The sequence below is a fragment of the Colias eurytheme genome, chromosome 2 (genome assembly GCF_061535395.1).
Source record: "Colias eurytheme isolate Ceu_HAF_F1 chromosome 2, ilColEury1 Martin Lab GWU primary, whole genome shotgun sequence".
In the NCBI taxonomy this organism is placed as follows: Eukaryota; Metazoa; Arthropoda; class Insecta; order Lepidoptera; family Pieridae; genus Colias; species Colias eurytheme.
This window is the reverse complement of record NC_142981.1, coordinates 2,997,599-3,019,874: the sequence shown is the minus strand read 5'-3', so window position 1 is coordinate 3,019,874 and position 22,276 is coordinate 2,997,599. Positions and strand designations below refer to the sequence as shown.

The 22,276-nt window shown below is 32.2% G+C and overlaps 2 protein-coding genes across 3 annotated transcripts in view; both read right to left on the bottom strand.

The window, feature by feature from the left end:
• Pde1c (Phosphodiesterase 1c) overlaps positions 1-22,276 on the bottom strand; it is a 167,570-nt gene that overhangs the window by 13,048 nt on the left and 132,246 nt on the right. The window contains exons 3-7 of one of the 2 annotated variants that reach the window (XM_090110698.1): positions 17,170-17,326; positions 14,956-15,069; positions 10,817-10,927; positions 9,821-9,865; positions 7,189-7,438 (exon numbers count right to left, since the gene is read on the bottom strand). In XM_090110698.1, the coding sequence (XP_089966824.1) occupies positions 7,189-7,438; positions 9,821-9,865; positions 10,817-10,927; positions 14,956-15,069; positions 17,170-17,326 (677 nt within the window). The remainder of the gene's footprint in view (positions 1-7,188; positions 7,439-9,820; positions 9,866-10,816; positions 10,928-14,955; positions 15,070-17,169; positions 17,327-22,276) is intronic. The other variant, XM_090110690.1, reaches the window with a different exon arrangement.
• Positions 5,088-6,717, bottom strand: LOC149910141 (uncharacterized). The gene is made up of 2 exons (XM_090108747.1): positions 6,602-6,717; positions 5,088-5,667 (listed from the first exon to the last, which is right to left on the bottom strand). The coding sequence occupies exons 1-2, from the start codon at positions 6,715-6,717 to the stop codon at positions 5,088-5,090; spliced, it is 696 nt and encodes a 231-aa protein (XP_089964873.1).

Genomic DNA, 22,276 nt, shown 5'->3' with positions numbered 1-22,276 from the left:
TGATATCTTTTGCAAAATTATATTTAACAAACAGATGCAACGTTTATACGTTTAAACGTAGCAGGACTATATCGCAATTGAATAGGAATTTATTGGTGAATTTTGGCATACCTTCAGTGTACTTAATGCAGTGGCGACAATTTAAACCAACTATAGGTAATGTTATTGTGAATTGACTCTATAATAGTTGTATATGCAACTATGAGCTCTACTCTTAAACACCCAATAATAATTCCCAAAAAATGATTTAATTCGACCCCCAATAAAAAGTGGTATTCATATCACTTTACGCCACAAAGTAAAAAATATCGCGCCATTAATTTTGTTTCGTTTTAATCCGTAACCGGCCGTAACAAGGACATTTTATGTGCCACCATTTTTGTCACTCTTTATGTGATTACGAATATTTTATTACGGGCTTTGAATGTAATGATGATACATAAAAATTGATATAAAGTTATATTCTAGTCTATTGCAATGTTGAATTTGTATTCAATCGGAAATCGGAACGTTGTAGAGATGAATTTAATGTTATAGGTGAATTTGCGCTCGATTGGAGCTTAGAATGCATTATAACTTTCTTAGAACAGTATCGTAAAAGTTTTTGAATAGTCAATGAGATCATGATTGCATATGGATGATTGTTATAATAATTGATTTTAAGTGAATTTTGTCCTATTGGATATTATGTCCTAGCCGAAAACGCTACGTAATTTACTAAAAATTCTACATTTATTATTAAGTGTTTCGAAATGAGTGAGATTTGATATCTACTTCTAAAACTAATAAGAAAATAATTATTTTCTTATTAAATAATGATTTAATATATTTTGTGAATATATAGAACAAGCCACTAGATAAGATTTGGTTAGTTATAAACATAATATTATACTTAATAGTTGTCTATGAAGTCTTCGTATAAAATCTACATCTACAATCTCTGTATTACCTGTAAACAGAGCGTTTTCAGGGCAATGATGACTGTTTCTTAATTGAGGTCACATTCCACAAACTAGCCTACCTGACGGTATTCCTAATTGTGAACCGCCCCGTTCTACAAACATTTCTATCTCCCAGAACATTGTATACAAAATTGACTATAATATGTCTACCATACGTAATAATAATTAATAATAAATACACTTTATTTAGCACCAAATAAAAACAGACAATATAACAAAAGAAAAAGACAATATAATATAAAGCCAAAAAGGCGGCCTTATCGCTACTGAGCGATTTCTACCAGGCAACCTATGGGTAGGATTTTGAATTAAAAAGGGGAAAAAAACAATAGGTGGTGCAGTAATGAAAATTTAATTGTAATAGATTTAAACCAAATAACTACTTATATTATAAATACATAATTATATACATAATGAATATAATTTAAAAATACATATGCATGATAGATAGATATATATATATATATATATACATATATAATTATATATTAATACAAATATACAAATAATACATATAATATGTAATATACAAAAAAATAAATAAAAATAAACAAATACAGTGAAAATACTAACTATTTATCTGGGAGGAGAAATGATTGAAAATTAAATTTTTAAATATATTTAGCGATTTCGCACGTCTGATTTCTATTGGTAGAGCATTCCAAAGGAGTATGGACTGTACATGGAAGGATTTGTGGTAACATTTGGATTTGTGGGGAGGGATTTTCAATAGCAGGTTGCCAGTGCATCGCAGATTTAACTCGACATTCGAACGAAATTCAAATTTTTCCTTAAGGTAAACAGGGGATTGGGGATAGAAAAGGATTTTGTACAATGATGTTAGGATATGCATGTTACGACGTAGACGTATAGGTAACCACTTCAGCCTGTTACGATACTCTGTGACGTGATCATACTTGCGGAGGCCAAATACGAACCGTATACATACATTTTGTAGCCGTTCGAGTTTGTCTAATTGTAATTCGGTAAGGTCTGGATAGCAAATGTCGGCATAATCGAGGATGGGAAGAAGGAGGGATTGTGCAAGAGAAATTTTTGTTGGAATGGGTAAGAAATTCCGAATACGTCTTAAGGAGTGTGATGCTGCAAATACTTTCTTATTCAGTTCATTAACTTGTTTGTGCCACGATAAAGTACGATCAAACATAACACCCAGATTTTTAACCGAATCGCTTACAGGTATGATGGTGTTGTCTAAGGTAATAGATGGAAGACTTGACCAATCGATCTTTGAAATGAAAGCGGGACTGCCGATGATAATAGCTTGAGTTTTTGACGGATTGACTCCTAAGCCATATGATCTACTCCAAGCTACTATTGAAGCAAGATCCTTGTTCATCAATCGAATGGCAGATGGTAAATCTTCAAGAGATGAACGACTATAAATCTGGAGATCATCTGCATACATATGTGAGAGCGAAGTAAGGGAGACAGTGATATTATTTATAAATATAGAAAAGAGGAGAGGAGAAAGGACGCCACCTTGTGGAACGCCAGCAGTGATGCTTGACCAAGTTGAGAAGGTGTTATCAGCTTTGATTCGTTGCTGACGCCCCAACAAGTAACTTCGAAACCATGCAATCGCCGTTGGGGATATGTTAATTGAGCGAAGCAAGCTCACTAGGACATCAAAATCGACAGTGTTGAACGCATTACTGAAATCCAGTAAGGTAAGAATAGTGAGCTGCTTGTCATCGATTCCCGCTCGAATATCGTCAGTGATCTTAGTGAGAGCAGTAGCCGTACTATGTCCAGGACGGAAGCCAGATTGACAAGGATTTAAGATGGAGTTTTTGTTGAGGAAACGGGTTAACTGTTCGTGGACTAAACGTTCAAGTGCTTTGGATAAAAAAGGGAGGATGGAGATTGGACGATAATCGGAAAAGGATGCAGGATGGATTTTTTTAGGTAATGGAAGAACGTCCGCATTTTTCCAGGCATCCGGAAATATGCCAGAGGAGATTGAAAAGTTAAATATTATTATTAAATATTGATTATGTAAAATTTGTGATTTAAATTTTGAATCGAAGGTTACAAGATTTTTAGTGAAATGTTGGTTCATTAGATCGATATTGGTGTTATTTGGAAGAGAAAGTTGCTGCTGTTTACCAACTCCTAAAGATTTTAGAAATTTCCAAACTTTGGCTGTGTCGCCGTCCTCGACTGAATTAAAGATATGACGCCGCTGAGCATCTCTACATAGAGTATTGCAGTGATTCCGGACCTTATTGTATTTGTCCCGGTTAGCAGGTGAGTTATTTGATTTTAATTTTGCCTTAGCCTTATTTTTAGAATTTATTACCGATTTAATGTCGTCAGTTAGCCATGGAGCTGGTAAGTGTTTAACTTTTACCCGTTTGACAGGTGCATGGTGGTCATATAAATTCACCAGTAAAGAATTGAACACATTTACCATTTCGTTAACGTCGTTAGCATCATACACAGGACTCCAGTCAATCTTACACGCATCCTGACTCAATCTATCAAGGTCCATTCCAGCAAAATTTCTCTGCAACAGGATTTGAGGTTTTACTTTAGGAGCACGCAGTTTATAAGATAGGAAGAGGAGATCGTGATATGAGAAAGCTTCCGCAGGATATTGGCCATGCTTAGAGACAAGGAAAGGATTTGAAACGAGGATTAAATCTAATAGGGAAGGAGAGCTGTTAGGGAAGTAATGAGTAGGATCAAGAGGTAGTATGTGGAGATTAAAAGAATCAACAATTGAGACAAACCGTTTAGCACGCAAATCATCCTTAACCAGGCAAGTATTAAAATCACCCATGAGTATTATGTGATCATAAGATGATACAAAATTCTCTAATAATTGGTCAAATGACGCGAAGAAATCCACATGCATCGAAGGACTATAAAATACTCCTAAGAGCATTTTAGTGTGAGAAAGGGATATCTCGACAAGGAGATGCTCGGCTGCATCAGGAGGAGGGGGTTGACAGGAAGAACTAATAATTGAGAAAGGAATATGGGATCGCAGGTAGATTGCTACCCCACCACCCGTTCTTCCAATACGGTCGTTACGTATTAGTCGGAATCCAGGTATGGAGTAACAGGATGATGGGAGTGTGGGCTTAAGCCAGGATTCAGATATCAGTATTGCATGGATATTGGGATTGGAATCAAAGGATAATAAAAGATCTGGATAATGCGCTGGAATACTTTGTGCGTTTATATGAACGACATTGAAATTTTTTGAAAAATCGGTGAAGTTGTTTATGAGTAGAGATTGTAAAGAAGGGTGAGATGCACTATGGAAGCTATCATTCGTACTGCAAGTGCTTGAATCGGACGATAACGCTGAGACAAAACTTTCATTATTAGAGTCTGACATGTTTATAATGTATAAAAAAACGAAGTTGATAAATAAATCGTAAATAAAATAAAATTAAATATAATATAATAATACCTATAAAAGTAATAAAAACAAATAAGTGTATAAAATGAATAAAGAATAGCAAAACAAAAATAATAATGTATAAATATATAGTTAATATAATAATATGAAATATGAATATAAGCAATTAAAAAATAACAACAAACTATAAGAGTTTATCCTTTACCCATCAGTTACCTTGACATTAGATATTACGGTAACAACACAACAAACATACTAAGACAAAAATAACTAATTACTAAACACTCCTTAGATCTAATTAACAAATATTCAAAAATGCACGTATCCATGTCATTATTGTTACAAAAAGAAAAAACTTATGACAGTGACTATTTGATACATGACAGTTGATAGTTATGTCATAATTGTTTACATTATTGTGCCAATTGAATTTACTATTTCTATATTGAATATATGTACTAATAATTAATAATTTATAACTACCACCACAAAAAAAGAAAAGTTGAATCTAAAAGAAGGAGCGTGTCTACCACAAAGAAAGATTTAAAAAAGCATTTTTGAAAATCAAGTTTTAAGATAAAACATAAAAGTCCAGTGGCATGTAAAGAAGCAGCAGAAGTTATAAATATAAAAACCAAAGCGTTAGTCAGGAAAGGAAATAAGAGAGCATAACTAAATACACAATAGTAATAAAAAAAAAAGAGTAAAGAACATCACCATTGATACAAGATCTATTTCTTAATTATTCTTTTGGATCTAGGAGGTAATTTATCTCTTGACGAGACGATGGATCCAGATGATGTAGTTGGAGCTTTGTGAACAGGCTGGTTTGTGGCAGAGTCACTTACGGGAATATCATCCAAGTCTGCAGGTGCATTAATTTGGTGCCGATTCCCATCCGGCCCAATCAGAAAAATATTACCATCCCTGGTCCAACAGCGTTCTACACCAAATCTCTTTCGAGCAGCCATGAATAAGTCGTGCCTTGACTTTGTTAAAAACTCAGACAATGTGATGCCAGATCCCTTCAAATCTTTTTTCGCAGACCAGATCTTACGTTTTAGTGATATGTCTTTAAACTTGACTACGATGGGCCGGGGTCTATCACTATTGCTTCGTCCCATTCGATGGCAGCGGCTGAAAGATTTTATTGATGCATCGGGAACATTCAGATGCTCGGTTAAGATGCCAGCTACCATAGATTCCACTTTTTCATTTTTATCCTCCTTCACTCCATGTATTAAAAGTATCTTCTTCCTGGTTTGCATCTCTTGCTGATCAACAAGCTTATTAACACTAGAGCGCTCGCGCCTAAAATTTTCCTTGAGTGCACGCGTGGGTCACATATGTCACCCAATACGACGCACGTTTTTTTTCATAAAAATCGTAGTTAAAAAAGTAAACGAAGTACTTATTTATGAATCAACTTTATTTTTAAGTGATGAAACAAAAAAAATATCAATATTTTCTCATTTACTTAAATTATGAGCTAAACATAAACCTCTGTGAAAAGTAACTAATTTTTTACTTATTGTGATCAATCAGTTTTTTTTACTTTGGAAACTACAAATTTGGTTAAAAATAATCATCATCTAATTATAAAGTTTAAGAATAAGTTGTTCTTCTATACTAATATTATAAAGAGGAAAAGTTTGTATGTATGTATGTATGTATGGTTTTCACGCATAAAGTACTGGACCGATTTTGATGAAATTTGGCACAGATAATCTTTAGACCCTGAGAAAGAACATAGGCTACCTTTTATTGCGAAATATACCACGGGCGAAGCCGGGGCGGACCGCTAGTATCCAATAAAATTTTATTTTCAATAAAAAATAAGTATGTCCTAACACTCGAATATGAGTATTTTATTTCGATTTTAGTTACCCATATATTATTAATAATTTCTTAAAAGTATAAATTGATCATAAGAGCAGTAAAAAATAAAAGCGGTATACTTGATTTTCACTCGTAACTGTATGATTTCAAAAACTTCCTAGAACGCTCGCGCGGGGGACATGCGTCACCCATGTACTTTTATATTTTCGCAGAATACACTTCGTTGCACCAAGGAAGCTGACACGCTGCTAAAATGTCCGGAGATTGGTAGTTGGGGAATACCTGACACAACAACACTTAAGCACGATTCTTTAAAAAAATATTTAGCAATATATAGCACTGGGTGACCTATGTCCCCCGCGCGTGCGCTCTAGTGTTAAGGAGAATAACTTCGGACTGAAGGCACTGTAATGAAGTCAGCACAAAGGTTCGGAATACAGTGAAGTCGGAGGCCAATTTTGAAGAGGGACTACCCATTGGTGCTGCAGATATAGCTTGGAGATCTTTTTGGAAGTCATCCATTCTATGATTGAAAGTTTGAACCATTTGCTCCATGGACTGTGCAATAGATTCCATAATTCAAGTTGTGATAGTGCCAAGTGAGGTTATGTTGTGACACTGATTTTAATAGTTACCAAGTTAAAGTGAAATAATACGTATTATATTATCTAAATATTGTGTAGTTTATTAATAACATGTAGTAATTAATACTGCCATAATACAACGGTTAATAACAGTCTTGTTCTAAGACGTAAATAGATCAGCGCTAACTAATCCCTGACTAAGATTACTACATATATAATATAGTGTTTTTTTGATATAATTTGCGATTGATAAAGGATCATACGTAACGTAGGTATTTCACTTTGATAGAATCTACGAGAATAACGAAATTTACAGTAGGTAAGTAGGTACTTCATTCCAAGATAGTCAAAAAGATTATTGTAACAATCTGAAATATCAGTAGAACATATTATTGTGCTACAAAATTACCTTTAAAACTCGAACAACATCTTGTGGGAACTGCATCAACGCTGTGCTCGTGACTCTCCTGTATATTCTGTCCACGAAAATTCCCGCTCGAATAGCGTGCGCCACAGATCTGAACTTCGGTTTCTCATCTGACTTTCGTTTTGCCGTCGCCAACTGCCGTGTGAAGGTAGACGCCAGCCACTCCCGGACTTCTGGTGGTACAGCGTCTGGTTGTACTTCTGATAACTCGTCATCTTCGTCCGCCAAGCGTCTGTCAACACCACATTTTGTATTAGAACTGCACCTTGTGTGGCAAAGAATAAGCTGCTAAAGCTAAATCGATTAGCACACAAGTCACCTTAACTAAAAAAATCGTAGCGATTTTTGGTTAAAATGTTAATAGCGTAAATTGTTAAGCTGCAAAGCCTTTAATTAACAATTTATTTTTCTCGGAATTCTTGTTATACAGCATCTGTTACGAACAATAAGAAGCTCGGGAACTCCAATTTAGAATTTTCAATATAATCGCTTAATTGCTTGTTTTGAAGACGAACTGCGTAATAAACAATTAAAATATTGTTAAAATTAATAATTCTAAGACTATTGAAAACGTGGTGTCGATAAAATTAGTTAGGAATAAACTATTTAATTATAATTATACTACTAGCAATAATATATCTAGACCCGGTGCTTAAACTAAGATTAAGATTGCGTTTGTGTTTTAGTATTGTGATGAAATCTTTTCTTTGAGAACACAATGCATACGGAATATAATAATAAAGTGTAGAAATAAAACGTTGTAAGTGCTACGTGGTAGTGAACTTCATAATTGCACTTAATTCACTATAAATAAATATGTAAAATATCGAATACAAACTCTTTCAGGAGCTGATAAATACATCTCATTAATATTTTTTCATACATACTGTAATATTTTAATATATATTAAGATGTTTTTGGTTTATTTATAAAAAGATATAGGAAAGAAGAAGAAGATGCCAGCTTTACTAAAGGGATAGGGTTCAATATACATAGACAACATACATGCAGCGTAATACATACAATAGTATTTTACATTGCTTTCCATTACTTTCATATTGGGATTTGTTGGTTTATATATGACGTTTATATATACATTTAGAGGCCAAATGGGCATAAGACTTTGATTGTACTTTTCATAACCTTTCTCTTCAGGGAAAGTATGAATTAAGGTATGAATTCATTGCAAAGGATTGCAGGAATATTAAAATATTTATCTAAATATAACTCAAAGATGGCAGTGCTATTTTCAATAGAAATCCGAATCTTCCAATTAGCTTTCTATCTTGAAATCTAAACGGAATATCCCAGGAATTTGCGGTGGAAGCCCGATTTGCATCTAATATACACGACTCTGTGGTACGTAATACGTTATATCTGTCCAGGAGCAGAATATATGAACTATTTCTAGCAATTTCCATGTTTTATAGACGCTATTGTTCTTAACAAACTGCTATTGTTAGAGCATTGGGGTTTAACTGTTAATGCAATCACGTTTGCTAGCGTGAATTTATTTACAAGTGCCTGTTAATTTTTTGTGAATGTTTTTCGCTTTTCGTTTATTTCGTCTCGTAATTAGGGAAGACGACTTCTTGTTTTTTTCTTTTCAATTATTTTAGTTGGGGAATTATGTTGTTATTTATTTAGATTTTGTTCAGGTTCTTTTACAGTGGTATCGGAAGAATTCCAACCAATACCCGTGGCCCCATCATTAAAGCGGCTCGACGGAACACAGTGGGGTTTTAGTCGGTAAGAATCCGACATAACTCACGGTTCCTTTCCCGGGGGCCGTGGGTAATCGGTATCTATGCAAGATTTCCCCACTTTAAAAATAGGTTCTTTTACAGTATTTTGTACTTGGTCTACAAATAATACTTTTTTTACTAATAATAATTTCAATTCTTAGGTGTGTGAATCAATTTTCAATTAACCACCTATAAAAATTTCGACTAAATTATTTCTAATATGTTAATTCTCTTTCAATGTTGCTAGTAAATAATAGTTGCTTGTAAAAATTGTTTGATATTATCATATGTAGCGTATTCATTTTTTTTAGAACAAACAAATCCAATGTTTTCACTGATATAATATTTTTGCTTTTAATACTCTTTAAAATATTTTATGTGCATGGATTAAAGATTTAATAAGTTATAAAATACTTTTTCAATAGAAAGCAATGTTGCATACAAATAATAAATAAATACGTAAAGCGTTTGGATTGCTGGGATTTTGGGTTCAGTGATTTATCTATCACAACTTGAATCGTATTCATAATCATAAATTATTGTTTGCAGTCTTGGAAGCTTTTCAAATGCAGGAAGCCTAAAGTGTACTTTGTTAAGTATTACTAAATAAAAGTTCTTGATTTATTCTATACGATTAACAATAAAAAGGGCCTATCACTATCCCATTTTTTATTGTGAATTTAAAACTAATATTCTAATAGTGTGCTCACGTGTTTATTTTCAACAACACTAACTATTATACTGTTAACGACTCTTGACTTGACTCTTGACTAGACTAAAATATCTACAAAATATACTTTATTAATTTACTTTAAATTGAAATAATTCAAATGGTGATAGATATGAAATAAGTGGTAACATCGACACACCTAAATACCAGGGTCGGCGCCGACTGCTGGCGCGGCACGGCCGGTCTATAATGAAACACCAAAACATTGGAAACACATAGGAGAGAGGGGTCAACATACATTGGTTTTAGGCGCTGTTATATGAAATGGTAATTTTGTCTTTCTAGTTTCATATTCGTGTGAATTTTAAATTATTAGGCTTCGTGACTAATATAGGGCCTAATTATGTTTTATAATTTTGTGAAAGTAATAAATTAAAAGCCTTCAGGACTAGTAAAAGTCTAATTAAAATTTTTAATAATTTTATTTTTAATTAATTATTATATTAATGATGTAGAATTAATTTAGGTTAATTGTTCTGAAGTCATAGTTCAAGATAACGATAGATGGGTAAAAAATCAACCAGTAAGTAAATCTTTAGTATTAAATGTAAGAAATATTATTCATTTCATATCTCAACGCCTTGAATGATGAATAAAAATTTACAATAACCACAATGAATCCTTCGATTTATAGTCGGTATTAATAGACAGCTTTATAAATAAAAGAAGACAGAATAGATAAAAAATATTCAAACTTCAATTTTAGTAATAGTTTAAATATATTTTAAAAGCAAATATAACTCTAAACAATAGGTACAAATATTTACATTGTTTTACATTAAAAAAAATAAAATAGAGTATTGCATAAAAATAAACCAAGCAAAAATGTGGCTAACTACAAAACGATTATAGACGTCGCTCAAAAACCATGCCGAAACGGAGTGACGTATTCCACAGGGTTCATAGCACACAGGGAAGAAACTAACTAATACAGGGGCACTACTGGGAACAAGTCGTGCGTCGGGAATCAACTTGCCCTCAAAATAAAACACCAAATCTCGTAACGGTCGCTACCAGGAGGACAGGATACTGAGAGAGTAAGCGTCAACAGAACAGAAAGACCTAATCGCACAGAGTGGACAGAAGGGAGGCTCGACTACTTGGCCATTGCCGGCGGTGTTGTAACGGTATTAACTTTGCTTCGTTCGGTTTCTCTACAGAACATCTGGTCCAACACGGTGTGCGGAGTCGCCTCGTTTGTAGGGTTGTCGGTTGCGAGCGCGGCTGCTCCGCCGGCCGTCTAACCCTGTGTTACAAATTATCACTGGTGGCGCTAGTGCGCCTATCTTTTGCCTGTCAACCCTAGATTGAAACAGGATAGATTGAAGTTGCATATTGGAGAATTGGCATGATGTTAGCGAATGTCGATGAAAGCTTTATTGAGTGTGGTTAGTGCTATAGACATCGGTTTTACAAGATAGAATGTCAATATTTATTTTCGATATCTGAAACCGAGTTAGAAACCCAGCGGTTTATTTCGAACGACTAGGTATACAATATATAATAAAGATTTGAGTGGTTAAGTATAGTTCGTTCACTGCGTAGTAATTATAATAAGTTCTCATATAGCTGCAGTAAGCATGTTAATTTGCATTGTAAATGAAAAGGGTAATTTTAAATGGAAAACAGTTCAGTAGGTATAAACTGCGTAATGCATTTTCATATATTATTTTAACGTAGGTACCTATTTTTTTGTAATAATAATTTTATCTTAGTTGTAGACTGTAGTTCATATTCAATATTATACAATCTAGGTTTAACATTCATAACGTCTCCTTTAAAAATGTTTTAAAGATTTATTCCTCACCGACGTAGTTCAGGTATCTGCAAACGCTATTATGGGCCTTTATTAATGTTTCATGAATCGACCCAGTTACAAAGCGCCATGATTAAAAAGGGACTAAAGGATGAGCAAAATACAAGAACGTTCATAATTACACACAATGTTACTGATTACTCATGACGTATACGGTATTGTTCTATCAAAGAGATTTAATACTATATTATCCTGTATACGGTTTCAATTCTATGAATTTCATACACAAAGGCCAACTACAGATGTATCAATTTACCTTTGATATCAGACAATCAGTGTGCATTGTAATAATAAGGTATAAGCCTGACCTGAATAGACAGAATATGTAATTTCAGTACAGATTATATTTCAATATTTAATCTGTATTCCTAGCGCCGTTTTTGACAGTTCGTCAGTGGTAACTGGTAACATAAAGGTGCGCAATGAGGTAATAATTGTATATTTGAAAAGTATGAATAAACAGTCATAAAAAGTTTATTTTAACTGCAACAGTAGGATTTATAAAAGTACCTACATAGTTTATACAAAAAATTAAAGAGTTTCGAGCTGATTTTATTTTATATATTTGACACTACCTATTATGAGCACACCGAAATTAATAAAAATCAGAATAATATAGCAAGATTAAATCCTTAATTTGATTAACCTTTAATCACGCAAAGGTCTTTTATGTAATTAGTGACGTCACGGGCTTACAACCTCTAGGGATAATATTCCATCAGTTATTGTAGTTGTAACTCGATACATTGCCAGTAATTAACGATACAATTTTGGTAGTAAAATAATTAATTAGTTTAACAAGCTTCATCTTCACTAATGTTGGATATATGTATTATTGAACAATGTTTAGAAATATTTAGCCGATATACTCTTTAATTAAGACTGTCTCTTCTGTTTTGTTCTAGATTTTGTATGAAATATGACTATTTTATTTGATTTTGTACAAATAAGTTAAGTGATGATAATAATTATTCAAGTTTGGTCTAATTATGTTAAGTGCTCTTACGTTGTAAATGGCCGTTCGTTGAATTGAGTATTCGTTTTACAAGTCTATGTTAAGTTATATTAATATATTTGTATCAAATAAAAATATTTTTTTTTGTACTTAAGGGGTTTTGATACAACCTATTTAAGGTATTTCTACTATCAGTAGGCTTATGTGACATAGACCAAACGAAAGAGGACGTTTTTATCAGTATAGATGGCCAGAAAACAAAAAATGGCCTTTTTTGCACTTACGAGGTATATACCAAACACCACAGATGTGTTAAGTACATAATCATTGTATGTGTGCCTACATACAATCTGCTGTAACTAATATTGATCAATCCATAGGTATATTTTTAATAAATTTAAAATTTTATTCTGGTAACATTTTTATGGCAACTTTATTTCTTTAAATCAAGCATTAATGTTTTATTTGCACTTATTCTTTAAAAAGCATTAAAAAGATCATGAAATCATTATTAAACGTCACTACGTACAAATTTAAACAGTTACATCGTTAAGTTTGTAAGAGATTTACCCTCAGGCTAGAGCCTTTTAGGGCCGAGGGCGCTTTAAAAGGAGCCATTTCGTCAAGTTAATGAAACCGAATTCCCTCTCCTCACCTATTAGTACTGAGTGTTGGAGTGATCAAATTTGTCTGTAAAATGTATAAGACAAATGACCACTTTATGATTTGTGTATTTAAGAATGTACGTATGTAGAGGTGATATGTTGCTGAAACTGATGGTTAAGAATCGAAACTGAAAAATGTACCAATGTATTTATTTATTAAATGTTATTGTTAATTACAATATCCCAGTCTTTTATATTGATAAAAGAATGAAATTGTTTATTAAAAAATCCATCAACAACATAATAATTATACTCATGTATAAAAAATATTCTGCTCTAGGTACTGGAAATTTGTTCAATCTTAACCTCATTTCAATAACATAATATATTTTGCTTTTAATAATATTGTTATAACAACAAATTGTAAAAAAAAAACATATTTAAATTAGTCTCGAAAAATCTTTGAGACTAATTATTGTAGCAATTATTTTTTGCTCTCATAATTTTCCGTTGTCTAAATACGGGCTTAAGTTTACGTCTCGAAAATTGAGTTGGTAAACACTTGAATTCATTGTTAACAGCGACGGCAAACATTTCTCGCAATCTAAAAAATATATGCCTTGTTCTTTATATTTTAGTTTATAAGAACTTTATTTTTTTAATATTAATTGTCGTATTTAATTATAGCGTTTCTAATTTTTTGTATAATATCTAAGTTTATCAAAATTTAAATTAAATGGTGTAGTCTAGTTAAGTTTTGATTTGAAATAATAAATATTTTTTCCAGTTAATAATTTAATTGCTTCGTGTGTTCTTGTGTAATTTAAGTGCGTGTACTTCATAGACTTCTTTCTATTTTCAGGAAATATATTTAAATATAAAATATCGGTTTTAATTACCTTACGCATAATTTGAATAAAATATTATTAATTATAAAAAATCGAGTATTAGACCTTTAAAATAACTAGTAATGTGCTATTTGTCTACTTCAATAAGTTTGACTTGTATTCATAATAATGACTCTGAATCGGCTTCTGCAAACTTCCCTATATCCCCTTGTCCGACCTGCGGAAAAGTATGTCGATCCCGCATTGGATTGTTTGGTCACCAGAAACATTGCTCAGGCAACACACCATAAATCGTCTGTGAAAGACGTAAAGGCCAATGATGATGATTCATAATAATATAGCAATAAGTTTGACTTGTTTAAATAAGTGAGGGTTTTCACAATTTCATACTCTTGATGATACACATATTGAGATTTTAATCAAGCACAATAGAACCAACATTAACCACGATCTCAATCTAAAGCTTCCATCTAACATGCCCACGGTTAATTATTGTTCTTTCAATGCTCCAATATCGATACAATAGACGTAGAAAGAAGCGATATATGCTTCAACATCTCGATAAAAAATTAACAATAAATACATTCACGATGTAGCTGTCGAATCTGAAACAGAAAATTTGTCAGAACTGCGTTTTTTACATCCTTTCGTTATTTGCTACGCTTTATAAAATATATTATCCACAACACTGTGACATATTCAAAGCAATTTTAATTTAATGTACTTCGAATTATACAGTTTAAAATCATCAGCACAAACCTTTTGACGTTAAATATCAGGATGAAAGTGCTTCAAACTTGTAATTTGTGGTTGTAACCGGTTAAGCAAAAACTATTTATAAAGAATTCCTCTGTAAAAGTCTGTATCCAGAGTTTAGTTTTTCTCGACACTCACAGTGTTTTTTAACTGCGCACTTTTAAATTTTAAAGATTAAAATTTATAAAGCGTAGCAGTAATTGTATTCTAACATAGAAATATCAGTAACGACACTTATTTCTTTTTATACATTAATTACACAAATATAATACCGTGGAATTGAATAATACATACTTGGTTTCATCTATGTAGACTGCTTCTAAAACTTTTGCGGCATATTGAATGTTCTTTTGTAATATTTCAACAGGTATTTCACCTCTGTTTATTTGTCTTAGGAGATAGCGTAATCTGTGGACAAGGGAATTAACTATTAGTAAAATTGTTATTAAAAAGAACTGATGTTTTATTAAAATAAAAACCGGCCAAGTGCGAGTCGGACTCGCGCACCGAGGGTTCCGTACAAACCTTGTTTCTTTTGATTGTTACAGCTTAAAGGTATTATAGACCTGAGTATTTGGTAGGAATTTCAATTTAATACCTCTACGCGTTTATGAGGAAATGGGTAGTAAGTTTAAAATTATTAAAAAAATATATATTATGTGATGTAACTAAAAATTTATGGTTTTCGTAATTTTTCCTTTATCTATGCTATAAGACGTTGCTTCGTACTAAATTTCAAGATTCTGAGTTCACGGGAAGCACCCTGTAGGTTTTGATTCCCTTGCAAGTGTCGAAAATTTGCGGCATAAACGGCTGTATCTTTTGATTGCGTTGGCTTAGAAGTTTGATTTTTTCACAGCTTCAAGGGACAGTATACCTTAGTAATTGATATAAATTTCAGCTTCATACCTCCACGCGTTCCTGAGAAAAAGGGTCTTGACAGACGGACGGACGGACGGACGGACAGACGGACAACAAAGTGATCCTATAAGGGTTCCGTTTTTTCCTTTTGAGGTACGGAACCCTAAAAATCAGACTAAACTTTCATTTTTTATATTTTATGCTTCATTTTAATAAATATGCTACCTGAACCGTCTTTTTTACGGAGTTCTATATTGAAGTTATGTTATCATTTAAAATAAACATTTCGATATTATCTTACAAACAAATATACAATTCTTCAAGTTGGTCTTAAGAGATAACAAATGTAAAAATACAACCAAATTCTCATTTTTGGAGTCGGTTAAAACAATATTTTCTAAATAAAACATTTTTTCCCATTGCTAAGGATGATTACCTCCTCCCGGCAAGAATATCGATCAGTGGAACAGATGTGAAATGCATTTCTCACAACAAAAATCGGAAAAACAATAAAAAAGGTTTCATTTTTATTATTAAATGTTTAAATCCCGTAAAATAATAACGGGAAGAGGATATAACGAAAATGATCGTAAACTGAATGGCCATTAAGCCGGAACGAGTTTTTCCAGCTCAATAGCTCTAATTAGAACTAAAACGCTAGATTATCCCTATACTAAAATAAGCTTAACTCAAAATACCGTAATATATTGCACTATAAATAAAATTATGTCTATTGATTTTATGAGTAACAAGTTTTTAACTATAGAAGAGACAAAAAACTCTGTACAAAAAAATGGTCATTTTAATTTTGGTAATCACTATTCTTACAGAAAAAAGAACACTCTCTAAAATCAATAAAGCTTCACAAGGAGGATGTCATAAGCGTACTCGAAAAACATAACCCACTTTCTTGGCAGAAAAAAAAAAACAAATTTATATAATTTTCAACATCTCTACACTGCCCTTCCCAAAAATCTACTTTTCACCCAATTTATTCCGGTGAGTCAAACAAAATTTTATCATTGTTCTTCTTTCTTAGAATCATTCGTTTAAGTAATCGAAATGAGGCGAAATAATTGTAATGAAAATTGAATGAAAATAACTGAATTGTTTTATTACGAATACTATTGTTCTCTGGTGAATATTTTATTATTGTATTATCTATTGTTCGTCAAAAACTGGACGTTTCAATGGATGTTTGAATTCTAGTTATTGCAAGTTTGAGTACCTATTGAAATTGTTACCTATTTTAGTTTCAAGAGGAGTGTGCTATTATTAACCCGGGGCTTATTTTATTCATATTTATATATTTTTTTGTTGAACGGAAAACACATTTCACTTTAAACATGATCTCTATATTTTTATTCAACATTAATTTATAATATATATTATATTAGGATTTTTACTAGGTATTTATGTTTAGGTATTTTTTAAAAATCTTATTATCTACTCTTCTTTAATTGTTAAAATAATTATTTATGTACCATAAGTCAAAAGAAATGTAAATATTGAACATCTTTGTCCTAAAACACATAAATAATCCATTAGATATCCATTGTTGTCAGTCTTATGTACAGTGAAGTTTAACCGACTGCAAAAAAGAGGTTTCCCAATTCGACCCTATATTTTTATTTATAAAAAAAATACCTAAGAGCGGCTTTATCACAGGCATCGGGCGTGTCAACGGCGGGCAAGTGTTCTGTGTCGAGATCGAGTTGGTCTAACTGTTCGTCGGTGGGAGGTGAGCTTTCTGTCGTCTTACTTCGGCTGGATGACCGTCGGACTATGGTCAGAGCGCCTTGTTCTGAAAAAAAAAGAAAGCATGAGCATAACGTTTAAAAAAAATTGGTTGTGTGTAAAGTAGGTTTACTGACGATAGTTGAACGTGACAACGTCTTAAGGCCAATTATTGTGCTTCTTTGTCGCTCGTTCCGCGCTCTCGCTTGCACTTCAAGCCTTACATGGAACGCCTCAGAGCGAGGTAACGCCGCATGAGTCATGTTTTTTCGTGCGTGCAGCGGGCTCTATCGAATTATAAGACGTTGTCACGTCAATAAACAGTTCGAAATTTAAAAAGGATGTGTTCAATGGATTTATATGTTCGAATTTTACTTGATACTGGCAATATTTTTAAGATAATATTATATAAAAAAAAAATACTGAACTTTAAAAAAAAAACAACCTGTTCTAAATTTAAATAAAGACGAATTCAAAGGGCCATGAGATCACATTATGATGTTTATTTTTAATGTTTGTATAAATATAGAAACAAAATACTAAATTGGCTTTATTTCATGTTACGAATTGTTTGTTTAAAATAATTTGAATTTACATGTTCAACAGATGTTGCAGCTAGCAACGATGTTAAAATTTTACCAGAAAATTTTAAGCGCTGTGCGTTTTTATCTGTTATCTTTTGCAATTGGATAAAATATAAAATTTTAAACGACAAAATAGAATAAGATAATGTTATTTAAATAATAGACGGAATCTTAAATAAAACAAACGTTGTTTTATATTCAATCCAAGTCATAAATCAGAAAGAAAAAGGCAGATAGTAAAAAGAGCAAAAGAGAAGGTAGAAATGGTAGTAGAAATTCAATTAAAGTAAAAAAACTCTTTTCAGCAGTGCTTATGCAGACATTTGAGCGTATTTCAGGGGTCACGAACATATTCTGTTCAAAGTTTAAAGATGAAAATAGTAAGTGAGGTGAATTTATCTATGAAATTTTATATTTAACAATAAACGAATATGAGTAGGTATATTTTGAAACGAAAAATGTTGATCGTATGATGTTTTTGTAAACATCTTTCTAGAAAGTGATTTATATCAAGGATTTTTAATAGTATCCTGTGCCGAAAACAAATACCCAGTATTTTTCTTACTATTTATTTTCTTTTGAATTTTATGTGAGCGCAACATCGAATACAATAATTAAAACAGGAATGTATAAGGTAAATTGATAAATATTGTTAAACAGTGTATTTAAATTGTATAAACAAGGTATATAACTTTATATCTCAAATGGCAAGTGTTTGTGACCCCTGCTTCTTTTAAAGCCTTTAAAACTTCCAAATCCGAACATTTTCACCTTTTTACTCTACGTTCCGTGAAAGCTATCTTTGAGTATGCGATACTTTCGTCGCTTTTCCGAAGGGTAGTTTTTATATACTAGTTCTAGTTCTATGGACTTAAAAAAGCGGAACGATATTGAACACGATACGATATTTTTAGACGATGGGATATCGTGTCGTAACATTAAAAGTAGTAATATTATAGCTTCTCAAAAATAAAGATAAAATAAAAAATTTGGAAAATCCAAAAGTGCACGCCTCATAATTTTTTTTTAATAAATATTTATTAATTATTATTTTTGTTTATTTAATAACAATTAAACCACATCGAATCAGACCCTGAAAAATGAAAGGGTTCTATTCCTGAGCATACTCAAGCGTAAGAGAAAAAAAAAGACTCGATTAGTAAAGTATTTCGGTCGCTATCGTGTTAACAAGAAAAAGGATCCGCACATACAGACACACGGACGTCCAAGACAGAACTTTTTTAAACTGTTTTTTAACTAGTTTAAATAACAAAAATGACATCAAAAATATCATGAACGTTAAAAATAGTGTTTTTTCTTAATATGTGTGTGTATGTATTATCTTACAAGTGCAATGTATGATACATAAAGACATTTTAAGTTTGAAAAATCAGATGTTTTGCGCGAAGTGACAGTAGTAGGTACCCACCTCAACGCTTCGCTTATGAGGCGTGCAATATAAAGATCTAAAAGTTGTGGAATATTAAAAAATTCAACAAATATTTGTACGGCAGTCGTTATAAATGTTTTATTGCTCGTTTTAAACTAATTTGAATACACTATGAAAGTAATTAAAATGTCGCGTCAAATTATGATGTTATGAACTTTAATATTGGAGTTCTTTATTAATTAAAATTTAGCTTTGGCTATGAAAGTTGTAGTTTCAAATTTGTTTGATATTTTGTTCACTATCTATTCTGATATAATGTTTTTCTATTTTGTCTGTAGGTATAATAAGTATTTAGAAAATAAACATAATTTAAAAATGTATAATTAGTTACTGCAAATTTCTAAAAAGCCTTCGTTCTTTGAGTCAAAGAATTCCGCAATTGTCGAATTTCTTACTAAAAGTATTCGTCAGATTCTTTTATTTCCTCGAAAAGGAGCAAAATATTTAATTTTCACATTAAAAATAGACTAAACGAACGCAGTGGACAAAAAAGAATATTCAACCGGGTTGAAATAAATCCAACCGTCTGCTTCAGGGCAGTACGATAAAATTGTTTTTAGATTATCTTACGGGAACCACAGTATAAATAATTGTACCTACTACGATTAAACAAAAAGCTATTTTTAGTAGTCACAACACAAATAGGTATTTTTTGTTACAAAATATTTTGAATAAATATTTTAGTTTAATTTGCTGTTTTTTTGTTTCTTTCTATTTTAGCTTTATTTCAGAATAACTTTTTATGGCCTTGAGAACATAGAAAGATTTAAAATTAGATCAAATGACCATCAGCTATTACAACACATTTTTAATCATGTTGAATTTTTTTTAAGTATGTATTTATAACTTCCAAGCCTCAAGATTCCTTTAATCATATTTTCGTACCTTTCAATATTCGGTAATCCCTACTCAACGATCACACAATAATGTTTAAATCCATAATACGTAGAACTCGCGCAAAACCCAAGACAATATTCCAAAAGAAAATCTAAGAAATACGAAAATAATGAACAACAAAACATTCACACAACCCAAGCAGTACAATATTGTTTATTTTCATGACTAGCTTGTTTTATTAGTCTGTGGTCTCAGGTTGTGTTTACTGCGGTTGCCATGGTAACAAGCTAGGGGCTCACCGCGGGTTTTAGTACTAGGTGAACTTACAATTATATAAATTGTTGTTTTCTATGCAATTACGAATGTTGCATGCAATTGGCTATAAAAACTTACGGAGTATTTGCCTGTAAAATTTTATTGTACCTGCCTATAGCCTATAGGCTATTAGGGGTATTTATGACTGAAAATTGCATGGATATGTGTAGAATCAATGTATTTAAAACTTGGCTCATTAAACGGCTTTGAAAACATTGAAATAAACACTAGTTCAGAGATGTTATGGAATATATTATGATAATTAAAGGATTTGGTTATAATCTATCTAATAGGTATAAAATTCCCGTGTCGCAATGTTAGTTACCATATTCCTCCAAAACGGCTGGACCGATTCTCATGAAATTTTCTATGCATATCGGGTAGGTCTGAGAATCGGTCAACATCTATTTTTCATACTTCTAAGTGATAAGAGTAAGGCAGAACACGTTTGCGGGACAGCTAGTAATGCTATCTATAAACGCGACTAAGCTATTCGTTTATTCTAAAGGTTTAATAATTTAAAATTTATATGCCAACTTAAAATTGTGATGAAATTGAAGCTTTATAATAATGTTAATTAATTCAGTTAAGTTTAGTTCATTAATCCGCCAACCCGCACTTGGCCAGTGTGGTGGATTATGGCCTGTACCCTCATAGGAGGCCCGTGTCCCAGCAGTGGGAACGTACCTATATGGGCTGATGGTGAATTCAGTTCGATTAATTAATTTATTTTTCTTTTATTTATGAATTATTTTACTACTGATTTGAACAATGAATCTCTACATATCCAAACTTAACATCCCTACTTATTATTATAAATGCGAAAGTAAGTCTGTCTGTCTGTCTGTCTGTTACGTTTTCCAGCTTAAACCTCTCAACCGATTTTGATGAAATTTGGCACAGACAATCTTTAGACCCTGAGAAAGAACATAGGCTACCTTTTATCAAAACACCACGCGGGCGAAGCCGCGGGCGGAAGCTAGTACCTAATATAATTTAAAACTTAATTATTTAACAATCGCAAGTAGCATTATAATTATTAATACTTGTCGCTTCCGAAATTAATATTACACAGTCACCACCAGTTGGAAACGTATGGGAATGGTTTAACTCATGCGAAGTAATTACTGCACAAGGATCCCTTTGTGTTGTGACTATAATCATGTGAATTGTTTGCTTTGACTGACATTTTGTAATTGTTTTATTTTGAAAATTGCAAATTGATTTTGTGTTAAATAGTAACCGAGAAAAGAAACACTAGTTTATTTCTATATCGACTTTCGTTGGTTATTGTTCATCATCCATCTATAAGATCCATGTATTTTGATATGACATGAATCCTTATATGTTTTTGGCTAAAATTTGTATGTTGGGCCATCGTATCGCCTCACTCTTTTTATCTGTATTTAATAAATATGTGTAATTCATTGAATTGTTCCAAATAAAGGATACATGCGTGTGAAAGAGTCCTTCAAACTTTCCAAACACATAAATCAACGGCCAATACCATAAATTCTCTCCACCTAATCTTATATACTAGCTACTCGTGTAAAAAAATCTATTGTCCTTTTTTCCAACCTCAAATTGGATTGAAACACTTTTTCTTGGTCAATCGAGCCCCAAGAGGGACAAATGTAATAGCCTATTTCAGAAATAAACACGAAACCGTCGGTCAGTTTGTCCCAAATAAATAATAGAGTGTTGTTTTAACGGCGGGCTATTATAAATTAAATTTCTGTTATGAACTTATAGAACAATCGGTATTTCGGCCTTTGGGATCTGTCATATTCACGGGAGGCGAATAATTTTAACAGCCTGTGAATTTGTTGAA

Coding starts and splice junctions, on each gene's coding strand:
- LOC149910141 (XM_090108747.1), bottom strand. CDS start 6,717: ATGGATGACTTCCAAAAAGATCTCCAAGCTATATCTGCAGCACCAATG. Junction 5,668..6,601: donor TTTGTGCTGACTTCATTACA/GTGCCTTCAGTC, acceptor GGAAAATTTTAG/GCGCGAGCGCTCTAGTGTTA.